This window comes from Heterocephalus glaber, unplaced genomic scaffold, assembly GCF_053883595.1.
Source record: "Heterocephalus glaber isolate CG9 unplaced genomic scaffold, H.glaber_assembly_v1.0 deba00001760, whole genome shotgun sequence".
NCBI classification, from domain to species: Eukaryota; Metazoa; Chordata; class Mammalia; order Rodentia; family Bathyergidae; genus Heterocephalus; species Heterocephalus glaber.
The window spans coordinates 6,106,567-6,124,089 of NW_028258457.1; the positions used below are offsets into that span (position 1 = coordinate 6,106,567).

General features: G+C 56.4%; 1 protein-coding gene across 3 annotated transcripts in view; it reads left to right on the forward strand.

Annotated features, from left to right (window-relative positions):
• The first annotated feature begins 2,496 nt into the window (after positions 1-2,496).
• Uhrf1 (ubiquitin like with PHD and ring finger domains 1) overlaps positions 2,497-17,523 on the forward strand; it is a 30,861-nt gene continuing 15,834 nt past the window's right edge. The window contains exons 1-4 of one of the 3 annotated variants that reach the window (XM_087201251.1): positions 2,497-2,644; positions 3,789-3,951; positions 14,917-15,171; positions 15,749-15,912. In XM_087201251.1, the coding sequence (XP_087057377.1) occupies positions 3,799-3,951; positions 14,917-15,171; positions 15,749-15,912 (572 nt within the window). In that variant the 5' untranslated portion in view covers positions 2,497-2,644; positions 3,789-3,798. Of the gene's footprint in view, positions 2,645-3,070; positions 3,234-3,788; positions 3,952-14,916; positions 15,172-15,748; positions 15,913-17,523 lie in introns of those variants that run through there. The other 2 variants (XM_021245111.2, XM_004865710.3) reach the window with 2 other exon arrangements.

Genomic DNA, 17,523 nt, shown 5'->3' on the forward strand with positions numbered 1-17,523 from the left:
GTTTCCTACTGTGGCACCAACTGCTGGAAGAGGCTGGGTCCTTTGGAAATCCTGCCAGCCTCACAAAGCTCAGAGGGCTTGTTCGAGTCTGGGCCCTACATGTGGCGTGGCAAACACCTGGCTGCTGACTCAGGGTCCAGAACTGCATTTCGGTCCTGAAGCAGAAGACAGTTAGCAGCAACATCCTCACTTCAGGTGTCAGAGTGCATAAGTGTCCCATGGAGGCTGTAACAAATGACCACCAACTCTGTGGCTTGAAACAGCACAAACGTGTTACTACCTTACACTTCTGTACGTCAGAAATCCCAAATGTATCCTGGGGGCTAAAATCAAGGTGGTGCTGGCAGGGCTTTGTTCTTGGGGAGAATCTGTCCCATCCCCTTTCCAGCTTCCAGAGGCTACCTGTGTGCCTGTCTCATGGCCACCTCCTTTTTGTTTTGAGGCAGGGTCTTGCTACACAGTTCAGGCTGGCCTTGTGTATGGAACAGGGAAAGGGGACATCACCAGAACCTCTGCAGTAAGTCCTAGTCTCCTGCGAGCCACGGCAGCACAAGGCGAATTACAGGAAAGGTAGAAAAATGAGACTGAGAAGAAGCTGAGCTTTGGGTCTGATCAGTGCTGCTCTGGGCGGCAAAGACGCAAGCCCCCGGCTTACCTCAGTACATTGGGAGAAACAAATGTAGCAAATGACTTGCAGAGAGTTCAGTACATCCTGCATAAATGAGATGTAACACTCCAAGAACAACCAGGAACTGAGTAGATGTTTATTCCTCCCAGGATGTTTTCAGCTCCCAGGATGTTTCTTGTCCTGGAGAATCACAGCATCACGGGATCATTGAGGTCTCAGTTGTGACTGGAGGCCAAAATGGAATTATGTCTTGGAATTCCATAGCTGGGCTGTAGGCAGGAGAACTAAGCTAACCAAATGATTTTTCCCTAAAGTTATGTAGCATTGCTCCGGACAGCCTTGAATTCACTATGTAGCCCAAGTTGGCTTAGGAACTCACACCAATCCTCCTGCCTCAGCCTCCGGAGTGTAGGGATTACCACTGTGCACCACCATACACAGGATGGCCTCTTCCTTCTAACCTCTGCTTCCGTGGTCAGGATCCCTTTTCAGACTCACCTTCCTGCCTCTCTCCTCCACTCCCTGGGACCCTGGTAATGGCATCAGGCCTGCCTGAACTACCCAGGTTCTGGGACAATCTCCACATCTCAAAATTCCTAACTACCTTACACCTGCTGACTCCCTACCCTGTGGAAGGCACCACTTTCATAGAATCTGGGGATGAAGGCGTGGACATCGTTGGGGGCCATGGTCCTGGGTACCATGGGGAAAGAGCAGAAACTTAGGCCAGATAGGAGTTCAGCACAGTGCCAGAGAAACTGCAAAAACAAAAGATGAAACTCGACCACTTTCCACTCACAGCCCTCCAAGGCCGCTCCCTGCTCCCAAGAGAAAGACCGAAGTCCTTCCCGTGGCCTTGGAGGTCTTCCGTGTCACCCCTCTGACCCTGGCCCCTCCCCCTCCCCTGGCTCAGCCTGCCCCAGCTCCTTGGGCCTCCTTCTGGCTTCAGCATCCCCAAGCCTTCTCTTTCCAGGTCCCGTGTGTCCTTGGGAGTGTCATCTCAGTCCCCGCAGAGGGCCACTGGCCAGAATGTCTTCTCTCCCCAGCTCCCAAGGACTCTTTTGCCTTCGTGGCCAGTAGCACTATCAGAAATTATCTGCTTTATTCATTCATACCTCGTCTACATCCCCAGACAATTCACCCTACCCTAGACCAACCAGGGTTATGTCTTGGTTGCTGATGGACTCTCCTGGCTCTGAGCATCCCGTCCAGCCTAAGGTGCCCGGGGACAGGTCACTCGTGTGCCCTCCCAGACTGGCCAGGAGGGAGCAGGCCGGGCGGAGGGGGCAGGGCAGCCCTGCCCGCCTGGACAGCTCGGAGAAGGCGGGAAAACGAGGCGGGAAAACCCAGTCAACAGGCCCTACGGGTGGGTGGGGAGCGCTGGCAGGCCCTGACGCCAGGCCATGGGGATGGGGGGTGATCTGACCAGCTATCGGGGTGCACTGTCTCATGGGGGTCTTTCGCCTTCTCCAGTAGTAGACAGACATTCCGTCTTGGTCAGTGGTTGCCCAGGGGAGGGGGCTGCGGAAACGGATTTAGGATAAGGTCAGGGGTCTCCACACTGGGGGGTTCCTGTGCTGGGGGGTCCCCCTAGAGGTACTGTGGGGTGTGCATGGTGGGGCGCCCAGGTCGCGCCACCCAACCCCTGGCACGCTGGGCACGCCCAGCAGACCCACGGAACAGGGCGGGCCGAGGACAGCTGGGCGGAGTTCGAGGGTGGTGGACAGAGGGGGCGGGGGGCGCCCCCCAACCCCCTTTTTCGTTTCCCGCCACTGCGGCGGCCAATCAGGAGGTAGGCGTTCGCCCGAGGAACTGCCTCCCGCGGGCCTAGCAACTCCCCAGCGCCGAGTTTTCGCGGGAAAAAAATCAGAGCAGCTGGTGGCGTGGTGGACTCCGTTCGTCTAGCGCGCGCTCCGGGTGGCACGCAGGTCCGCGCGGGAGTCCGGCCCACGCACGGGGCGCCACCGCAGTCCCTAGCCGAGGGAACTAGTGCGTTGGATAGCGGCAGCCGGAGAGGTGAGTGGCGGGGCCGATCGCGGTGCCAGCCTGAGCTAGGCTCACGGGGCGCGGGGACTTGGCAAAACTTTGCCGCGTGGCCCGGGATGCGCGATCAGTATGGGCGCACGCGTGCCCTGGAGTGGGGTGCTGCTTTGCACACGAGGTGTAGATCTAAAGTCTGTGTCTTGGATCACACGGCTCGGGCGGGGGCGAGCGCCACGCCGCTGCAGCCTGGCCGGGGTCGCGCGAACCTGGTGGGGGAGGGCCCGGAGAGCCGCGGGGGAGGATGTCAGCCTCCGCGCCTGCGCGCAGGGCACCCAGCGATTCAATTGTCGCGCCTGAGCCTGATTTCGCGCGCCCTGAGTTCCCCGGGCGCTTCTAGACCAGTAGGAAGCGAGTGGGGCGGAGCGTCCTGGAACCTCGAAGCCAATAAGAGGAGCAGCTCAAGTGAAGGGAGGCGGGACTTGGCGTGGGGGCCCCTTCGGTCGGTCCCGGCGGCGGTGGGCGTGGGTTTGCTGGTGCACTCGCGCGGGCCGGTGAGAGTGCGGGAAGAGACGTGAGGGCTTGAGTTAGGTGTCCAGGGAGCGTGGCCTGCCGTGGGGCTGAAGTGAGTCTCCCGGCACGCGGGCGGGGGCGGCCGGGACGGGGCGACCCGTTGCCATGGCCACCGCGGAGCTGGCCGGGTCGCGGACGCGCGCGGGGGCATGGTGGAAGGGGGGTTTCCGGGCTCCGGGGTCGCAGGTGGGGGCCAGACCTGTCTTCTCATTCGCACTTGCTTGAGTTACTCCCGGTTCCTGCTTTTTCTCCCCTGGACTTCTGAAGTTCCGGCCCGTTCTGGACTTTGGGAATTTACGAATCCCGGGAATGAATGAACGGTCCGGTGTGGCTACTTGTGGTGGTGCTGGACGTCCCTGGCGGCTGTTTTCCTGCGCATAGGGTTGTAGTGGGTTATACTTGGTGGTCTGAGATGGCGTTTGGCCCCCCCCATCAACAGTTGCTAGTCATTAAGGCAGTTAAGTCTTTAATTAACTTTGCCCGGCTCTGGACCAGAGCGGCAGAATATGGGGACTGGAAATTCTCCTAATTGTCTGAACCCCTGCGCCCCCATAACTTGGTGGTGATGTGGAAACTGACCTTCGGTTCTGCTCTCTCCCCCACCCAGCACCGACACCATGTGGGTCCAGGTGCGGACCATGGATGGCAAGGAGACTCACACCGTGGACTCGCTGTCCAGGCTGACCAAGGTAGAAGAACTGAGGCGGAAGATTCAGGAGCTATTTCACGTGGAACCCGGTTTGCAGAGGCTCTTTTACAGGGGCAAGCAGGTAAGCCCTTTGGCCAGGCTGCCCGCCCACCCGCCAACACCTTTGTTCCTGACTGGTCCAGGCACCCGGCCACTGCAGCCACAAGCACAGGCAGACTCCCCCCTCGTCCGGTCCCGCTTCACGTCTCCCGGAAGGAGAAGTCTTACAGAAACCTCAAATGCTTGCCAGCAAGAGGAAAGGAACAAAGGCCAGACTCGCACACTGACCCGCCAGGCAGGCAGCTGGCACTCCAATCTCTAGCGCCTGGGTTTTTAAACTTGTTTTTTAAAAAAGCTTGTCTTGAAATAATTTTTTTTTTTTTTTGAAATAATTTTTAAAGAAAGATGTCAGAGGTGGCCAAGAAGAGGGCTGAGGAATTTCGAAAGACAAGCCGAGCCGTAGAATGCACCCGTATACAGTTAAGACCAGGTTTTTCTTTTACAACACACCCTGATGGCCCACAGCCTGCACCCATTCAGCATCAGATTCCGTCCAGGATGTGGGATTAGAGATTTGGATTCTTTCATTCAGAGTCTGAGTCCGAGTGGGAGCGCTGGGTGTGGAGTTCTGGCCACTCTGGGCTGAGCTGGAGGGAGGGTGGTCTCCCCTTACCACATTTCTGCAATCTCTCTCCCCCGGCCCCCTGTGCTGTTAACATGGTCATTGTGCTAACAGCTGCCTGTGCTTGGGAAGCTTTATCGTTGGCACCTGGGGCTTTTGCCCCTTTGATACGGGACGTGCATCTATGCAGCAAGCGGGGGTTTCCTAGGTGGGCCAAGATGTGTGGTATCAGGTTCAGGTCTTACCTGCTGGGACTGGCTTGGAGTTGGTGACTGTAATTGTTGGTGACAAGACTATAGGACTGGATAAAAAGTCTCAATTTGACTTGGTTTTGTGTGTCTGACTTTGTTGTTGCCGAATTTTAAGCCGGGTGCTGCTGCCATCTGCTGTCTAGATTGGTAACAGATGCAGTGCACTTGGGCTGATATCTGGGGGCTGGGAGGATCCTTCGTGCTCACTCCAAACGAGACTTGATGATTAATTTCTTGGGGAAGTCATGCCCTGGGAGACTTTTCTTAGCCCTTGATATAAGAGACTTGAGGCCTCGTGAAGATCTTAAGAATTCAGTTTAGCTGTGCTTGGTGGTGAGTGCCTGTCGTCCCAGCAGTCGGGGAGGCTGAGGCAGGAGGATCAAAAGTTTGAGCCCAGCAGGGGAACTTAGCGAGACCCTGTCTCAAAAAGGGTTGGAGATGGAGCTCAGTGCAGAGGCCCTGGGTTCAGGCCCCGCTTGGGCCAGAAAAAAGCCCAACAAAAACAAGTCCATTTAAGCAGCCCAGGGCTGTGCTGTGCTGGATGGTGGCAGCTGTAGCTTGTGTAGCAGTCAGGCTGCCATCCCAGGGGACCTCTGCTGCACATGCTCTCTCTCCTCCCAGGGTGGCTGCTTTTTGTGGCATCCCAATGAATTTTTTTCTTTTTGGTACCAGGGATCGAACTCTGGTGCTTGTGCTCGCGCAGCAGGCGGCGAAACCACTGAGCTAAATCCCCGGCCCATCTCAATGAATTTTGACTGCCAGTGTCTTCCCGTTTAGTTCAGGCTGGGCTTGAACTCACTCGGTAGCCCAGGTTGGCCTGGGACTCACAGTGATCCTCCTGCCTCAGCCTCTACACCCAGCTTTGATTACCATTGGGATCGGCCCCTGGTGTGTGGGTCCACGCAGTAGCTTTCATCTCACATAGGTTTTGGAGAACCAGGTGTGCCTGCTGGGCTCGTGGTGGCTGGGACTCTCCTCAGTGTGAAGGAATGAATATTACCTGTTGTCCACTCTGTGCCAGGCACTGGGCCTGCGTTTTAGCTTCGATGCTTTAAGCATACAGAAAGTTAGGATGAGCCCTGAACACCTATGCACACCTACCATGTTCATTTTACCTACCTGGGCATTTCGCCATATTCGGGTTTTTTTGTTGTTGTTGTTTTTGGTACCAGGGATCGAACTTGGGACCTTGTGCTTTTGAGGCAGGAATTGGAACCACTCAGCTAAATCCCTGGCTTGGGTTTTTTGTTTCTTGAGACAGGGTCTCATTATGTAGTTATGCAGTTTGAGCTGGTTTTGAGCTCACTCTGTAGCCTAAGCTGGCTTCCAACTTGAGATGATCCTCTTGTGTTGGTCTCCCAAGTGCTGGGATCACAGTGTGGACTCGGCTCTTATTTATCATGCAGCACTCTATCCTTTCTCCGTTCATCAATCTGTCTTACCTTCCAGATGCAGACATTTGTCCGTGTCATTTCTAGACACTCGGCACGCCTATGGCTCACTGAAATTCAGTATTCCTAGGTCTGGTTCTTTTTTTTCCCCAGTACTAGAGATTGAACCCAGGGCCTTTGCACTGAGGGAGGTACATGCTCAACCCATATTTTTTTTCCTTTTTTTTGGTACTGAGGATCGAACTTGGGTCCTTGGGAGGCAGGCAGCAGAACTACTGAGCTAAGTCCCCGCCCACCCCACCCCCCCCGCCTTTTTTTTTTTTTTTTTTTTTTTTTTGAGACAGGGTCTCACTGTGTAGTCCAGGCTGGCCTTGAACTCACGGCGGGCGACCTTTCTCCCTGAGCCTCCCAGCTCCTGAATGCTAGGATTACAAGTGTCCACCACCACGCCCAGCAACTCTGCCCATTTTTAGTTTTTATTTTGAGACAAAGCTTGGTAGGTCACCCAGCCTGGCCTCAAACTTGTGATCCTCCTGTCTCAGCCTCCCAGAGTGCTGGGATGACCAGTGTGTGTATATCTGTGTATATAGTGAGATATATACATGCTCGCAGACTGAGGAACTGAGGTAGATAATTGTCTATGTCACCCAAAACTCTTTGATTCTTCTCTATTTGTAATGGAATAAAGTGTCTCCCACATCTGTGGCCACTAATGCGCGATAACAAGAGGAACAGCTGTGTGGCAGCAAAGCACAGGTCTGGGTCTGACTCTGGGGAGCCCACCCTAGCCCGGGTGAGCTAGGATTCACACCCCATTAGTAGTTAGGAAACATTCTCTTCTCCTGCTCTTAGTCCCCGCCTCCTACCCCCTTCCCCGCGGTGGCTTTGTAGGGAATGTGCAGTTGCTTCCGTCTTCCGGGTGAGGGAATCAAGCCTCAGACCAGTGGCGCCACTTCCCCAGGTACCCTGCTGGGGAAGTGGCCAGACCACGGGAGGCGTGAACGGTGACAGGAGGGTCGACAGGAGGGTCGGGATGAGGGCAAGGAGCCGAGTGGAGGCTGCACCGGCGCTGGGCCGATCTGCGGAGAAAGTAGCCAGCCCGTGGGGCGCGACTGGGCTCTTCTCACGAGTGTTCTGGAGCAGCTGTTTTGCTCTGGGGTGTGGGGGTGCAACCCAGGGCCTGGTGTGTACTAGGCAAGCCTGCACCCCAGGGGCCCTTCTCTTTTTTTGTGGCCTGGCAGCCCGAAGTCTGCAGGGAGGGGCTGTCTTTGGGAAGTGGCGATCCCTTTGGGTAGTGGGGTGGCCATTAGGGTGCTCAATTGGTGGAAATGTGGTCAGCGGGTGTGCACATGCCCAGAATTTGGTTGCCTGCTGCAGCAGAGGAAGGCATCTGTGTGCCTGTTGCATAAAATGACAATAGTAGTCATTACCCAGGTACAGTGTGCTTTTTATGGAACCCTCCCCATCCCTGAGTGCCTCTGGCCAGCCGTGCTGGCTCCCGTGGCTCCCGTTGCCAACGTGGCTGCCGCTGGGTCCCCATGTGGCCACGCAGGGAGAAGCCAATGACGAGATGGGGTGAAGGGCTGGCACGAGCCTGGCTCGCAGTAATAGTGCAGTAAACCATTTATTTGGCTCACAGTCTAAATGCACTGTGCGCACTGGGGCCGGGGCATTCTCTGTGGGGGCGTCCTGAACACCGCAGGTGTGGGCTGAGTGGGGTCCCCAGCCTCCGCCATGAGATCTCCCAGTGTGACAGCCACACGTATCCCCAGACATCACCCAGTTGAAAACTAAGGTTCGGTGATTTACTTCAGGAACGTGGCTAAATTGGCTAGGGCTGTGTTGACGTTGCTCTGAGAGGACAGTCAAAATAGTGGCCTAGGGTGACTTTGGATGGGTGCTTTGTCCCTGTGTGCTGCCTCGGTTGGGCTGGTACTTGTTTTCCCTGGGTGGCCGAAGTGAGCAGAGATCTGTTGTCCAGGAATGGGGTGGTCCTTTGACCTGCAGGCACCCACAGCCTTCCTCCCCGGGACAGCTCCCAGCCACAGGCAGCCAGGTGCTGTTGGGGGTGGGATGGGGCGGGGCAGCCAAGCCAGCTTTCTATAAGTGGCCAGGCAATGAGCTTTGCCTGCGGTCCCATTTCTGTTGAGACTCATCTCTGCCAGTGTAGCACAGAAGCTGCCATAGTTGATGAGTAAATGTCTGTCTCAGTAAAACTTTATTTGTAGCCAGAGGTGATGGTGAGTATCTGGGGTCCCAGCTGCTAGGGAGACTGAGACAGGAGTTGCTTGAGCCCAAGAGTTTGAGGCCAGTATGGGCAACGTAACAGGATGTCACTTCAAAAAAATCAAAATAAAACTGGGCGTATTATGATACGTACTTGTCATCTCAGCACTTTGGTAAGCTGAGGCAGAAGGATCACAAGTTCACCTGCCTGAGAACTTAGCAAGACCCTGTCCCAAAATAAAAAATAAAGGAGGGCTAGGTTTATAGCTCAGCAAAAAGGTCCTGGGTTCAATCCCCAGTATGGCAAAACAAAACAAAATACACTATAATGAGTGGAGAGCCAGGGATGGTGCACCCCTGTAATGACAGCGCTTAGGAGGCTGAGGCAGGAGGATCGCCAAGAGTTTCAGGCCAGCCTGAACTACATAGTGAGACCCTTTCTCAAAAAACAAAAAAAAATAATCGGTGAAGGGTAGAATTGCCGAGCTGGCTGGAGTCGTGGACCAGCTGGCTGGTATCTGGGAATGGCACTGCCATAGCGTGTGCTGACGCCATCGATTTTTTTTCAGGTTGGTGTCCTCAAACTTTGGTCTCAGGACCCTATTGCACTTCCACATGCTTAGGACCCCAGGGAACTCTTGCTGATGTGGATTCTGCCTGTCGGTTGTTACCGTGTTAGATGTGGACAGGTCATGCCAGTCTGGGCACCTTACATAATATCCAACAAAATATCCTGGGTGTGGTGGTGCATGCCTGCAAATCCCAGCACTAGGGAGGCTGAGGTAGGAAGATCCTGCGAATTTGAGGCCAATCTGGGATACATAGTGAGTTCAAGGCTAGTCTGGAATACATAGCATGACCCTGTCTCAGAAAAAAAAAAGTGGGCCAGGAATTTAGCTCAGTGGTTCTGCTGCCTGCCTCACAAGCGCAAGGTCCTGAGTTCGATCCCTGGTACCAAAAAAAAAGGCATTGGTAGGTGACCTGGCCCAAGACTACACGCATGCGTGTCCCCTTGCAGTGCATTGCCATGGCAGTCCCTTGTCTTGTGGCCTCCGCAGACACCCTCCTCTGCGCCTTCCTGAGAAAGGCCTGCAGCAGGCACCCTGTGCCCTCGCTGACCCGAGAGGCTGCTGAGGATGTGTCCTCAGCTGTGGCCTGGCTGGGTGGAAGGCAGCTCCCTTGTCCCTGGCCATCCTCCCTTTAGTGTCTAGGTGTTCCTGTCCCTGAGGTTCTCTGTGACTGCTACTCTTGCGTGTGTCCTGTCCTCTTCCCCTGCCTGGGGTCGTGTCTCCCCTCCCTGGCCCCCTCTCCCCAGCTGTCTGTGGGACTGAGGTGGCCAGTGGGGGCCAGAGCACTTTCTGGGTCCTCCCCACCGGCCCTTCCAGGCATTTGTCTCAGATGAGGCTCCTCTGCCCGCATGGTGCCCTTCGGTCTGCTTCCTGTCCCCTCTGCTTCTCCCCGGAATCTCAGTTGCTAAGCCATCTGGTGGGAGTTACTGCTTGTGGCTTCTGTTTCCTGACCTGTGGTGCCTCAGGGCAGCATTTGGCACCCTGAAATGTACCCCCTAAGCATGGCACAGAAGGGTAGAAAGTAGAGGGACATGGTAGGCATGGTGAGCTTTAGTCTTTAACTTTTTCTTTTTTTTAGGGCTGAGGATGGAACCCAGGGCCTTGCCAACAGCAGGCAAGCGCTCGCTGCTAAGCTACCCTCCGAGGCCTTTTCAGTTTTTGAGACAGGGTCTTACTGAGTTGCCCAGGGTGGGCTCTAGCTTGCGATCCCTGCCTTCCAGAGTGCTGGGATTAGAGTTGTGCACCACTGCAGTGGGCTGGATGCTATTTTTTAATTTCACGAACATGAACGTGCTGTATACACACACATCTTTGTCGTGGCTTTTTAGTAACTGCTGGTCCACATTAGCACCATGGCTGCTTTGTTCTCACAATGACTCCACAGAAGGCCTTTTTGTCTGGGTGCACTGTGGTTTATCTACCACTTTAATATTACTGCATGTTTTGGATCATTTTTTTCTCTTTGCCATGATAGAGTTGCTGACCGTCCTTGTCCCAGTGTCCGCGTGTGGTTGAGGTGGAGAGACAGGCTTGGTTTGTGGAGGACTGGTGTCCAGCCAGGGCTGTGCACCTTGGCTTTGAGGAAATGATTTCCTTCTCTGTGCACTGAGGAGGTCTCTGCCTCTCCCTGTGCTGCCAGGGTCTGCAGTTTGTTATATGATCAGCCGTGGTCTGAAAATACGCGTGAAAAATACCAGAAGTGAGCAGACTACATTCATATAACTTGTTGTTGTATGTTGGTACAATTGTCTGTTTCTTGGTTTTTATTATTTTTTTTCTGGTACTGGGGATTGAACTCTGGTGTCCTTGCGCTTGTGCAGCAGGCAGCGAAACCACTGAGCTAAATCCCCGGCCCCATTTCTTGTTTTTTTTTGTTTTGTTTGTGTTTTGTGATACTAGGGATGGAACCCAGGGCCTTCACACTAAGTGACATTTTCACTCCTTTTTAAAATTTTTGGCCAGGGTCTCCCCAAGTAGCCAAGTTGCCCAGGCTGGGCTGGAACTTGGGATCCTCCTGCCTCAGCCTCCTGGAGTGCTGGAGTGACAGGCATGTGTGCCCCCATGCCCAGCTGTTCCATGTTATTTTCTCTCATGGTGCTGATGACGGAACAGGCCTGCACCCTGCCACTGAGCTGTACTCCAGCTGAGGTTTAATTTTTAACATTGGAAATTCCAGTTTAACCTGAGGTGTGACTTTCCCATGCTCTGGTTTTTATATCTTTTATTAATGCCATTAATCTCGAGCAGCATTTTTGACTCTGGCAAACCGGGCTTAACCTTGGGACCCTTGATGGAAATTCGGCCTGTGGGAGAGCCTGGACCAGCAGGTTGTGGGGCAAGGACACCCCAGCCCCAGCAAGGGGCTGTGCAGGCTCCTCCAGGCCTTCTCTGGACCTTTCTGAGAAGTTCTAGGGTGGACTTGAGGAGAGGGAGACAGCCTGACCGGCTTGTGGGTCATGATCTGGAACCAGCCCCAGCCAGCCTGGCCCATGCTTGTCCTCTGTCCCTGCCACATCCTGTCCTGTGTATGCCCCTCTGCACTTTGTTTGGCATGAGGGCCTTGCTGTGTAGCCCTCACAGGCGGGCCTTGAACTCACAGAATGGTGTGCTGCGCCATGCCCAGCTCTCCTGTGCAGTCTGGCCTGGAGGCATCCGTGTCGCCCAGGACCCCAGCTGCTGGCTGCTTGCTCTGCTCTTGGCCTGTCCTGCCTGGTGTGTGCAGGGCTGCCTGGCAGCTGTGAGGGCCTGGCAGGCTCCGCAGCCAGCTGCACCATTCCCCCGGGAATGAATCCCCAGTCTCAGAGTAGGAGATACAGGCCTGGCTGCTCCAAGCCACACCTGCCGCTCACTGTACCCCCAGTTTCCCTCCATCCTTCCTTCTGGGAGCCGAATCCAGGGCCTTTACACTGAGCCCCGTCCCTAGCCCCTTTGATGCTGAGGCAGGATCTTGCCAAGTTGCCCAGGCTGGGCTCAAACTTGCCCTCTTCCTGCGTCTGACAGGCGTATGCCACCATGCCCAGCTCTCCCAGCTGCCATCTCTGCTCATGTTCCCCTCCCTTCACTTCTTCTCTGCCGCCTGGCCTCTGTCTGAACGGGACGGAGTGTCTCCTGTGTCCAGTCGCTGGCTTGTCACATGGTCCCCTCCCGGGTCCAGGCTACAGTGATCCCTGTGCCCTTCTGTGTCCATGCAGTGGCTCTCCTGCCCTGCAGTCCTTGCCGCCCTTTGTCACTGTGAGTGCTGTCTGGTCTGTCATGTGGGCTGTGCGGTGGCCCTGTGCCCTGGGCTGTGGTCCCTGTACTTGGATCCTGTGGTGTTAGCTGGCGGGCATTGCGGTGATCACAGCTCCCCTGCTCAGCGGTGAGGTCCTCATGTTAGGGCCTCTCCTTGGGGGCCACTGCCCTCCAGGGGACGCCGGGCTATCCTGGGGCCATCTGTGGTATCTGTGACCAGGGAGGGGAGCTCCTGGCATGGAACAGGAGGAGGCCGGGACGTTGCTAGTGCCCAGCACGCCCTGTCAGGCACAGTTCGAGGAGGTGCCTGCCTGGCGTCTGTGTCCTGTTCATCCTCTTCGGGAGCCCTTTGATCTGCCACCACCCAGCTTCCTGGGAACAATGAACTCTGTCTTTAAAAAATTTGCACTGGGGGTCCAGCTTGGTGGCGGGTGCTTGCCCAGCACGCACAAGGGTCTAGGTTCATCCACAGTTCTGCAAAACACAAACAGGGAAGTTTGCTTTAGAGTAGTTTGAGTGGAAGGTGCAGAGTTCAGCTGTCACTGTGCCACCGTTGCCTCTGGCCCGAGTGGAGCGTCGGTCGCAGCCCTGGATGCTCTGTGGACCCAGCCTCTTCTCTCAGCCCGGCCTCCAGGTGGGCCTGGACCAGCGTGCAGTGCCTGCTCCCCGTGCTGGTGTCACACAGGGCTGTGTCATGCCCTGACTGCCCCATGGGACCCTCCTGGTCTCCCCCACTCCGGGTCCTGGTGGCTGCTGACCCTTCCTTGTCGCCATAGTTTCGCCTTCTCCAGACGCACAGGGGGAGTGACACAGCGTGGAACCTGGTCCCAGTGGCTCAGGGATGACACTCAGGACCTTGTGCTTGTAAGGCAGGCTCAGTACCACTGAGCTAAATCCCCGGCTCACTTTGTTATTTTTTGAGACAAGGTTTTGCTAAATTGCCCGGGCTGGGTTCACACTTGGAATCCTCCTGCGTCAGCCTTACAGAGTAGAGTGCTGGGTTGATGGGTGTGCACGACTACAGCCCCCTTTCTTCCTCTTTCTGAAAGCTGGCAGGGCGGCTCGTGTTCTCCAGTCGCCCACGTTCAGGAGTAGGTGGAGGGCATTCCTCTGCTCACTTGTGAAGCCATCACCAAATCAACCTCACGACAGTGTCACCTTCACAGGATTCCCTGTACCCCCAACTTCCCCCTCATCCCCTCTCCCCCCCAGCCTGGCACCCCCGAGTCCACTTCCTGTCCCTGGAGTCGCCTGTCCTGGGCGTTTCCTTTCTGTGGAGCCCACTCCGTGTCCTCTGTGTCTGGCGTCTCTCCCTGAGCACGGCGTCCTCGGGGTCCCTCCATGCTGTGGCGAGTGTCACAGCCTTGCTTCTTTCTCGACCCAGTGACATCCTCGTGTGGTGGACCCCTCTGGGTGTGTCCGCGCCTCTGCCCATGGCTGGTCTGTCATCCCCTTCTTGACTGCTGTGGTGGTGATCCTGTCCTGGCCCCTCTGTCTACCCAGGCCAAAGGGTAGGTGCCCAGCTGGGGGACTGGGTGGCCTGTGTGACAACTGTGGCCTGCACATATGCAGTGTGGTATCTGTGGGCCTTGAGGCCTTGCTGCTGGAGGACAGGAAAATGCTGAGTGTCTTTCTGCGGGAGGCAGTGTCCCGCGAGGCCTGGACAGGGTGTGAGCCCACGGGCTGTTTGCGTGTTAATAGCGCCCAGGCCTTGGCCTTGCAGCTCCAGGTAGCTGGGGGAGGAGGGCCTGACCTGTTCACAGCCCCTTCTCTGCTCCCTGACTAGGGCATATCGCTCCCACAACACGGGGCCCTGTCTGGGGATATCTGTGGCTGTCACGGCAGGGGAGCCCTGCACAGAGGGGTGGAGGCTCTACAGGGAAGGAGCAGGGAGTGACCTGGTCCCAGGCGGAACTGGGGGGCTGAGAGTTGGCATCTGGGGCATCTGGGCTCGTGGGTCCCCTCCCTGAGCACTGGGGTTGAGTAGGACAGGAATGGAGGGCCGAGCTCAGGGTCTGAGAGCAGCCCAGTGCCAGCTGCAGTCTTGGCAAGGAGGATGTGTGTGTCTGTGCATCCAGACAGGGCAGGGTCCTCCCGGGGCGCCCCGGCCTCCACCGCTGCACACCAGCAGCTCCCCAGTCGTGACAACTGCCATTGTCTCCAGGTGTGGCTGGAGAGTCCAGGCAGGCGCCTTTGGTGAGGTCCCTGGTAGGAGTCACGTCCGTCCCTGTGACAGACACTCTGGAAGGGTTGGGAGAAGCTCCTGCTGGGTCTCACAGGCCCAGTGTCCGCAGCTGTGTGGCCCTGAATGGGGCAGAAGGGCTGGTGGGAAAGAGGGGTGCCCCCTTCAACTTGCCATCCTTTGGTTTTGGTTTTTTTTTTTTGGTACTGGGGATTGAACTCAGGACCTTGTACTTGTGAGGCAGGCGGCGGAACCACTGAGCTAAATCCCTGGCCCTATCCTTTGTTTTTTATTTTATTTATTTTTTGAGCCAGAGCTTCACTAAGTTGCCCAGGGCAGCCTCAAATTTGCGATCCTCCTGATTCAGCCTCTAGAATGCTGGGATGTCGAGCTTGTGCCACCACCAGTTTGACTTGGTGTCCTTTAATGTGATTGAGAGATCCTGTCCTCCGCCAGGCGGGGCACATGGGTGGTTGGTTCGCTTTGTGTCCCACTGCCTGTCCCAGGCCAGCCTGCGCGTGTCCAGGGCTCGGGGGACGCATGGACACACAGCCTCTGTCTCGGGGTCTCTGCAGATGGAGGACGGCCACACGCTGTTTGATTATGATGTGCGCCTCAATGACACCATCCAGCTGCTGGTGCGCCAGAGCTTGGTGCTCCCATCCAGCCAGGAGAGGGACTCAGAGCTCTCAGACACGGACTCGGGCTGCTGCCTGGGCCAGAGTGAGTCGGACAAGTCATCCACACATGGCGAGGGGGCTGCCGACGCAGATAGCAAGGCTGGCCTGGCAGACAAGGATGTGGCTGAGACTGAGCAGGGGCTCTATAAGGTGAGGCGGGTCCCTTCCTCCCGTGGAGATGGCCAGCGTGTCCCCTCCCCTTCCTGGAGGGCCATGTGGCCTGGCCCTCTGGAGCCCTTCCGCCCTCTTAAGCAGAGTCCAGGCTTGGGGCCTGCAGGGTTGCTCCATGGCCTAGTCATCCCCAAATCTGCTGCCCTTGCCGGGATCAGGAAGTTCCCAGGAACGACCTGTGTTTCTGGGTGTGCTAAGGGGGAGGGAGTCGCCCCCCTGAGCCACAGCCACAGAGGCTATGCTGGGCACACTGCTCCTGCTGGGCCTGCTGCTCCCCGTGGGCAGTGGGTCTTGCCTGGGGCAGTTCTGCCCCCAGGAAGGCTGGGTGATGCCCAGGGACCCCAGTGGTTGTCAGGACTGGGCTCGTCCTGGCCTGGAGCTCGGCACCTGCAGGACACCCACCCCGGAGGAGGACGTGGCATCGCCTGCCGTGTCCCCCATGCCTGCCCCAGAGGAGCAGGGTGTCTGTGTTCCTGTCCCTACTCCCCGAGCACTGGGGGAGCCCTGTTGGTTCCTCACGCCACCAACTGAGACACCCGGGTCCCTGTCCCTGCAGGTGAACGAGTACGTGGACGCACGGGACACAAACATGGGTGCGTGGTTCGAGGCGCAGGTGGTTGGGGTGCTTCGGAAGGTGAGGATGGCTGAGGACAAGCCCTGCAGCTCCACCACCAGCCCAACACCCGAGGAGAATGTCATCTACCGCGTGAAATACGATGAGTGAGTGGCCCCGCTGTGACTGCAGGCTGAGCTTGGTGCTGTCTTGGTGATGGCACTTGGGGTCTGCAGGGTCCCTGCCCACACATGACCATCGGGTGGACACAGAAAGCAGGGCCGCCCCTCCTTGGCAGCGAGACGAAGAGGGGCAGTTGGCTGGCAGTGCTGGATGGAACCGAGGGCTTTTGCAGATGCTAGGCAAGCACTCGCCACAGAGCTGCACGCCAGCCCATTTCCCCGTCTTCTTCTCATGCCACCTATGACTGATGAAGCCAGCTTGTCCCCTTCCTTCTGGGCCTCGTGGTCGGCTGCCCTCAGATACATAGGCTTAAAGTGCCCAGCCCTGTTGCTTGACCTTCTGAGGCCAGAAGGCCAAGGGCCAGGTGGTCAGAGGACGGGTGCCTGGTCGGCTGGTTGTCTCCTGAAGGGACCCCGGGCCTGGGGATGAAAGCCCCACCTTTGACCCTGTGTAATCACAATCACCTCTGTGTCCCAGGGCCCTTGAGGCTTGGGGCTTCAGCCTGGAGACCGGGAGTGGAGGGCTGCTGGCAGACGAGGTCAGAACGAGGCAGAGCTCCTGCTCTGGGGTACTGGGGGCTCAGTCTAGTCCCTCTAGCCCAGAACGTGTCTGGCACACTCCATGCATGCGTGGCTCTGTGGGTAGTTTCTGGGGAAACTGGCCTGGGCAGACCCCATTGGAATAGAGCTCCAGTCATCTGGGCCAGGAGTTTGCAAGCTGCAGTCCTAGGGCCAAATCCAGTCCCTGCTCGGTTCCGTACCCCTGTTAGTTGCCTGGGACTGGGGCAGACTAGACCACTATCTTTGCAACCCTGTCACCCCAGCACTCTGGGAGGCTGAGGCAGGAGGATTGGAAGTTGGAGCCCAGCCTGTGCAACTTAGTGAGACCCTTTTGCAGCATAAAACAATAAAAAGGACTGGGGATGAAGCTCAGTGTGAGGGCCCTGGTTCAGTTGCCAGTACCACAGCATGTATTTTTTTTGATCCCCAGTACCAAAAGGAAAAAAAAAGTTGACTCTTCACAGCATGTTTTTTTTTTTTCTTTTGTAGCGGAAATTAAACTTGGGACCTTGCGCTTGTGAGGCAGGTGGTGGCACCCCTGAGCTAAATCCCCTGCCCAGTTCAGGCTGTTGTTTTGCGGGGGGAGGGTACCGGGGATTGAACTCTGGTCCTTGCGCTTGCGCGGCAGGCGGCGAAACCACTGAGCTAAATCCCCGGCCCAAGGCTGTTTTTGAGCTCACTGTGTATCCTAGGCTGGCCTCGAACTTATGGCAATCCTCTTGCCTCAGCCTCCTGAGCGCTGGGATTATAGGCATGCGCCATCACACCCAGCCAGCATGTATTATTTAAAATGAACAAAAAACCTTAGCAGAAAGTTTGATAATGCCTATTCATGGTGACGTATTAGAAAAAAATGAGCCCACAGTGAGAGAGCTATAGGAATAGATTTAGGGGTGACCTCTCCCAGGTCAGGCTTATTTGCTGGCGGAGTATCCCCCCCCACCCGCCCCAGTATGAGGGATTGAACTCAGGACCTTGTGCTTGCCAGTCAGGCGCAGCACCACTGAGCTACATCCCTGGTCAGAATTTTCTTTT